We start from the raw sequence: 7403 nt of genomic DNA on the forward strand, positions 1-7403 counted from the left end.
ACAAGGTGATTCCTTTATACCCCCCCAAACTTTGTTTGCGGGGGTATAACAAATGCCTGCAAAGTTCAAAAAGTAGGTCACAGTGACCTTATTTTTCATAAATAAATTTTAAGGCCCCAAGATGCATCAACTTACAAGATTTGGTGATTCTAAACCTCTGGGTGTCTGAATCAATGGGACTATATGTTTTAAAAAAGATTATCCATTAAGTTCAAAAAGTAGGTCAGGATGACCTACTTTAAGTTAATGTTGTTTGGGGACCCAAGATGCACCAATTGACAAAGTTTTATGATCATAAACCTTAAAGTGTCCAAAATATGCCTCCAAATCAATTTGAAAACAAAAGCCCCTAAAATTTTAAAAGTAGGTCATCGTGACCTACTTTTGTGTTAACATGATGTGAAGTCCTTAGATGCATCAACTTACAAGTTTTTATGGTCCTAGTCTTTACAGTAAGCAAAATATCAACGTTTTTAATAAGTGTAAATTTTGGTCAACTTTGAAGTGACCTCGAGACCACACCCTTTGCCCCAGGGTCATGCTTTGAACAATTTTTAATCTTCAACATATTCCGACCCTTGTATGTAAGTTTGGTGAAAATCTGACATGTGGTTCTAGAGAAGATTTTTTAGCAACCAGTACTTTTGATTTTATTTTCCTGATTATCTCCCCTTGTTTTAATGTCCCACCCCTAGTTATAGTATAAATGGTAGCCCTTGAGACAAGGATACCCTGTGACAAATTTGACAATGATTGGACGAGGGGTTCTTAAGTTATGGCCCATATTCTAAAAAGTTAACACACATCGCATGACGCACAATGCACAAATGGCCATAGCATTAGCTCTTTCAGCCTTTGGCTCAAAAGAGCTAAAAATAAAACTTTGATTGGCCTAAAAGTTTCACCGTCAGAAATATTTATAAGCAGTCTTCACGAAAACTCACTGGTACAAAGAACGAGGCCTGTGAAATTTGACATTCGGTCAGTGAAAATCAAAATTCACAAAGTCTGATGCGCTTGTTAATTATCAAAATCATACAAATTGAATAAATATTTAAACTGTTTTGCTTGCATAAATTTCATAAATACAATAAATAAAAACAACAAGCATGAGTTGGTGAATTGTATTATTAAATGAAACATAAATGTATTATGTAACAACTGGAACTATGTACAGTGATGTACACTGTATTAACTAGTATGTAAAACATGAAAGTATCCTATGAAAAGAACAACTTACCAAAACATGACAAAGGGGGAAAAGTGCTTCAAAAGTTGAAGTACTTCATCAAACATATTCATGCAAGCATGTATTAATTTATAAGTATGTAATTTTTTTTAATTAAGGAGACCAGTGAAATTTTTGGTGGAATTTTTGGTAGGCCACACTGTCAGAAACCCTTTGGTGATCTTGTATTCACTTATCACCTGTCAGCAAACTAGCTGAAATATTGTTGTAAATTATGCTAATTTGTTGTTTATAGTTAACCGATCAGAAAGTTGGAATTTGAAATTTGATTTAGTAAAATTGAAGTCAATTGTACATGTCACTGACATTAATACCAGTCAGATATTAATATAGGAGTACCTCCTTCTTACTGCAAAATGCATCGGTGAGTGCATTTATTATCTGTGTTTACTACAAAATGAGGTTTGAGCTTGAGCATACATACATAACGTGAACTGTTATTCTCTGTTTGCTATTGCGACTCCTTAAGCAGCCTATCAAATGATCCATGCATATTTAATTACATACAATTTTTCAGGGAGTTTGCCTACAGGTCATAAGTAAAGACAAGATCACCCATGGGTTTCCGACAATGGCTGGGTCATTAAATTTATGAATGTTCACTGGTCTGACTGGAAAGTAAGTTTTAGAAGTTTTCATGAAGACTGTGTATGATAAGTTCAACAGAGAATATATAGGTCCCATTTGGTTCAGCAACCAAACATATAAGGAACTTGTTAATGCAAAGAAAACTATTTTATTAATACTTGAACACTGTCAAGAATGATCACCAGTTCAAGGTAAACACTGGTGGAAACAAAATTAAGGCACCGACTGGACACTAAATTTTGGTTTGAATTTTATTAAGAAAAAAAAAAGAAACATAGATAACAAATTCTCACTACCAACTTATATTTTTGAAATTACTAATTTTTCAACATAGGTAGTATATATTAAAGTATTATAATAATTTTTTTTTTCAAAAAAAGAAATAGGCTATTTTGTTCATCTTCATTTTTTGTAGTTGATTTAGACTCTTGATTATATAAAACACATAAAACAATAATTAACAACACAAACATCTATATTATCTTAAAATCTTTTAATTCTACTGGTATCTTTTTTTAATTACATTTTACTATATTTCATTTTAGTCAAGAACCTGTAATAATATAGTGATAAACTTCTACACGATCGACACAAAATCAAGTGCATATATGTATGATATATATAGACGTTTCCTTTCTGCAAACTTTTACACACAAGTTGTCCTACTACTTTTATCGACAAGAAGTTATCCGGATCCTTTATTAACATACCGGTTCTGAAACGACTGGTGAGACTAGATACGAGAGTTGCACTTATGTTGTGAACAAAATATAACGTTTCCTTCCACTAAGTATATTAAATAAATAAATAATTAATATTTTTTTTATAATCTTGTAACATTAGTCAAATGTAACAGTGACTTGTTCTTCCCCGTGTGACTTTTCTCCGAGAGCAGTAAACTGCGCAGTATTATGTTGCGCCGAAACACTCTGCAATAATGCTGTATGAATATAAACTATAGGTTGTAATTATTCAGGTAAATTCTACACTTTTCAAACCTTACATAATGAAACCAACAATCAGCAATGATCAGTGAATATTTTTGTTCCCGTTCCGCGTTTCTAAGATCTTCCTCTTCTCCACAACAAAAATGGCGACTGAGCCTCTTTTTCAGAAATTGGTACACCGCGCCCGATCGAAAAAAAATAAACAAACTCAGCCCTCTGTTGATTTTATTCCTGACGTACACAAACTATACAAAATTGATTCTGCATTTAATAATGCAAAATCACTTAGTACCTGAGGGTGCCTCTATATAACTATAACAATAATCGCTTTGCTGTTCTTGAGAAGATTTTTTAAAAGGTATTTCCGATGTATTTCTATGTTCAACTTTGACCCCCCATTGTGGCCCCAATCTACCCCAGGGGGACACGATTTGAACAAACTTGAATCTACACTACCTGAGGATGCTTCCACATGAGTTTCATGTTTCCTGGCCCTGTGGTTCTTCAGAAGAAGATTTTTAAAAAAAATGTCATTAATTTCTCATTAATTCATAATTATCTCCCCTTGTAAGAAGGTGTGGCCCTTCATTTGAACAAACTTGAATTCTCTGCACCTAAGGATACTTTGTGGCAAGTTTGGTTGAAATCGGCTTAGTGGTTCTTGAGAAGAAGATGAAAATGTGAAAAGTTTACGACAACGACGACAACGACGACGACAGACGACGGACAAATTTTGATCAGAATAGCTCACTTGAGCCTTCGGCTCAGGTGAGCTAAAAAGCACTTGGGAAAGAATGTTATTCATTTTCAATTGCTCTTAACTCGTACAAACATGCACACAAATCGAAATCTACAGTTATCATTTAACACTTTGTCTAGCGGAAATGTCAAGATGTACAAATAGCTTTAATTTTCTTGTTTAACATCATCCTACTGATTTTTGAACTTATGTTATCTAGCTACTTTTTATTTGCATTTTGATTATCATCTCTCAATTTGTTATTTAGTCACTCTGCAAAAATGAGTAACATTCGTTCCCAAGTGCTTTTAATTGTGCTTTATCTGAATTTGTATAAAATTTGCGGACTACTTAATGGAAACCCTCTACCGACCTCGCCATCTCACACTGCATCTACGGCACATAGAGGTTCAGACACGGAAACATTGCACCAGATTTTCAATTTTCAGAACTCGAAAAGATGTCGCGTACGCTAATTCAAAGGGTCACTGTCCTAGAGAGTAAAAACTCAAATCTGGAACGAGAGCTGCAAGAACAAAAAGGGAAGCAACAAGAAAATAACAACATTAAACAACAACTCACCAGGCAAACCACTGAGATTGCATCGCTGCAAAAAGATTTGAATTCGTGCTTGAATTCGACAAATTTTCTGACAAAAGACATTGGATTGCTTAAAGAAAATGTCACCATTCTGTCGATTTGTTGTGAGAACAATGAACAAAACATAACAAGAGTGGAGGAGAAAGTAGATCGAGTTGAATCATCAGTGTTACAGCAAATGCAAAATGATAAACTAATCCAGAAAGGGGAAATAGAAAACATTTCGGATATGGTTGACAAACTTAAAATACAAAACAGATACATTTCACTAACACTTGTCGATTTGCAATCAAATGTTATTGGCATGAATAATTCTTTGTTCAACGCCGTTTCGGATTTAAATGGTAATGATTTTTCTAGTTATCGGTAATACGTTTTCAAAAGAATTATTGGTAAGTTGCACTGCATGTGAATTACAATTCCTTAAACGTCTTGAATTCCAAATACGTCCAGTTGTGTGTTGAGATCCCTAGCTGTAACGTCAATTTTATCTATCACTAGCCCGCCCCAGCTCAAAACTTAAAATTATAGCATGTTCTTAAATATCGAATAAGCTGGAAGACATCAACACTGTGAATTTGTTGTAAAACGCAGAGCATTACTATCAATATGAAAATTTTTGCTATTTAATGATCGGATATCCTTACATGTAATTGAAGGCGTTCGCGCATTTCTAACTTGTACCTCTATGCGTACATTTTGCTTTGATTAAAACTTTCTACTATCTATTTTAGAATATGTCAATGGTTCTCTTTTACAAACGAATGAAATGGTAGCAAAAATTCAGAAAGACGATCTCGCAGTTGTGTCTTCTCTTCGAGCCCTAAATGGATCTTACCACAGCTTTGGTAAGTAGACACAATCATGTATACATGTACATGTGCATGTATTTCTATTTCAGTTTTCTGACTTTTATATACATCATAACATGGTTGTTGATTTCATAAAGGAAGAAGGGCCTTTTCAAGTTAATCAGCAGAATTAAAATTCTTATTGTATTTAATGTTAATTATGTTTCCTTGTCTGTGATGTATATTTTGACATCATTGAAATGTATGATGGCGTATCACAAATAACGATGTAATAGCGCGTAAATAAAAATGTGCTTGCTGAAGTCATATTATATGTGATACATGTAGATACAATACATTAAGGGTAATTGCTTCAAGTAAAAAAAGACTCAAAAAATAGTTTTTGTCAAAACTGAAAATTGAAAAATACTGACAAGAGTTAATGTGAAAACTACTGCAATAAAAATATCAAGGAAATGTGTTTTTGAATAAGGGCAAGTCCAAAGTGTTTTAAACATATACTACATGTAGTAGTGATCCAAAGCTCTCTTGTTACGAAAAGTAATTGTTAAGTTATCATAAGCATAACCGTTATACTTTAAATAACATGTTTAGTATCATTAATTTTAAAGTTTCAGTTTCAGAATACAGAGACAAATTCGGCTTTACGACTTTGCTACATGCTGACGAGGATGTTCACAATGGTCAAACTGTCAAATTTACCCAGGTAAAGAGCAACTTTGGGTCCCGCTATGATGCCAATACAGGAATATTCAGGTCAGATCGGTCTGAGCTTTTCATTTTCTTTTATGGTGTTGAGTGCCATGGTGGCAATGTTGGTGCTGAACTTGTTCGAGATTGAAGCATAATTAGTGTTATTTATTGCCAGTCTCATGATTTGTTTGTGCAGTCCGGAGCTATGGCCGTGACTATGCTCTCTCCCTCGTCTTCAGTGTGGGTAAGAATTAATGGTAAACCAACACCTCAGATTCATGGAAAAAGCACTTTCGTCGGGATGCAAATCGAGTAAATTGACCATTCGTGTATTCATGATTGTAAAATTAAGCTCCTAGCTTATATTGTTTTTTTTTTACTTTCAGCTTTTATCTATATGGTAAAATAAAAATAACAAAGGTACAATTTCATACTTATTGTTGAAAGTATATTTGATGATAATAGAAACTAATTGCATTTTTCCTTAAAACTGTTAATGGTGAATAAAATTAATGATTAAAATACTGATAACTCTTACATAAAATCGTTCGATGGTATTTTGTTTTACTCCCATTTGAGATTTTTTTGCTGATAAAGAGACTTCACCATACATCGGTGAAGGGCTTCAAATTTAGACGTTTACTGGCACTCAGGGCCATTGAGCAATGAGGGATCTTTATCACTCCAACGCCTGCCGTGCCAAGGGTTCTCGTTTTATAATGTCTCATCCGAATAAAGTAAAAGATTTTCATTTTTCATAGATTTTGTATTACATAATGTCATTGTGCACCTCTGACGTTTCAAACACACAGATTTCCTGGGAGAGCGTACCATAGCAAAAATTGGACATGCCAATTTCTCTATATGGTATTGGGTGCACCAGTTTCTTAGCTATTATACTCATTTGAGAAGGGAGGCATCATTTTGTGGCCTCCTGTAAAATTCGTCCACACAAGAAAACGAACGACACAGTAGAAGTTTATATATACATGCATTTTTGAGAAATAACTACTAGTATAGGCTACGTCATAAAAACGTGTTATAATAAAAGACTTAGCTTACCGGATTTTCTTTTTCAATTAATTCATCTTCTCTTTGCTATTGTTATTTTTCTTTTCAAAATTAACGGAAGACTTTTATATATCCTTTTCGTCAAGACATTTTTACAGTGTCATTGCCGTAACGTTAGAAAACGTACTAAATAAAATCCCGACCTCTTCCCGGAAGGCCGTCACAACGTATCAAATCAGATATTTAAAATAAAATAAATATTTTTTTAAAAAATCACACAAACGGAATTTAATGAGACACAATTTTTGGGATGAGTACAGCTGTGTGTTGGTGTTTCTATTTAATTTGTTATCTATAATTATTTATATTCACATTAGAACCATTACACGCTTATTATGGACTTTCAGTAAAGTATCAGTCACATTATCCAGCGATGGGCTATACGATGAGAAACCGATGCATTTTTTATGAAAATGGCGTGGTTGCCGGCCGGGCACCACTAGTGATCGGCCGGTGACTGAGGCTTTTTTGCGAATGGGTGGGGTCATCGGTAGGAAATAATTCGTAGTTAAAATTCAGCGATGTCTTAAACGATGCCTCACATCGCTCCTCATCGGCAACCCATCATTAACACATCTTTTACGGATCGGCCGATGTATGGCCGAGCATCGTCCAATATCCGTTGAATCTAAGGTCATCGGGGAGTTGAGTGGTGTTCAACAGATAACGGCCGATCATCGGTCGATGTTCGACCAAACATTGGC

At 34.4% G+C, this 7403-nt stretch overlaps 1 protein-coding gene across 2 annotated transcripts; it reads left to right on the forward strand.

The window, feature by feature from the left end:
- The first annotated feature begins 4861 nt into the window (after positions 1-4861).
- LOC134243759 (uncharacterized) lies at positions 4862-5923 on the forward strand. Of its 2 annotated transcripts, none has more exons than XM_062726003.1 (2): positions 4862-4971; positions 5553-5923. In XM_062726003.1, exons 1-2 carry the CDS (start codon positions 4893-4895, stop codon positions 5774-5776), a joined length of 303 nt encoding a protein of 100 aa, XP_062581987.1. In that variant the 5' UTR covers positions 4862-4892; the 3' UTR covers positions 5777-5923. The 2 variants fall into 2 exon arrangements, with proteins under 2 accessions (XP_062581987.1, XP_062581988.1); XM_062726004.1 differs by having other exon boundaries at positions 5559-5923.
- The last annotated feature ends 1480 nt before the right edge of the window (positions 5924-7403 follow it).

Source organism: Saccostrea cucullata, unplaced genomic scaffold (assembly GCF_032062105.1).
Source record: "Saccostrea cucullata isolate Sc308-1 unplaced genomic scaffold, CSIRO_AGI_Scuc_v1 ctg2456, whole genome shotgun sequence".
NCBI classification, from domain to species: domain Eukaryota; kingdom Metazoa; phylum Mollusca; class Bivalvia; order Ostreida; family Ostreidae; genus Saccostrea; species Saccostrea cuccullata.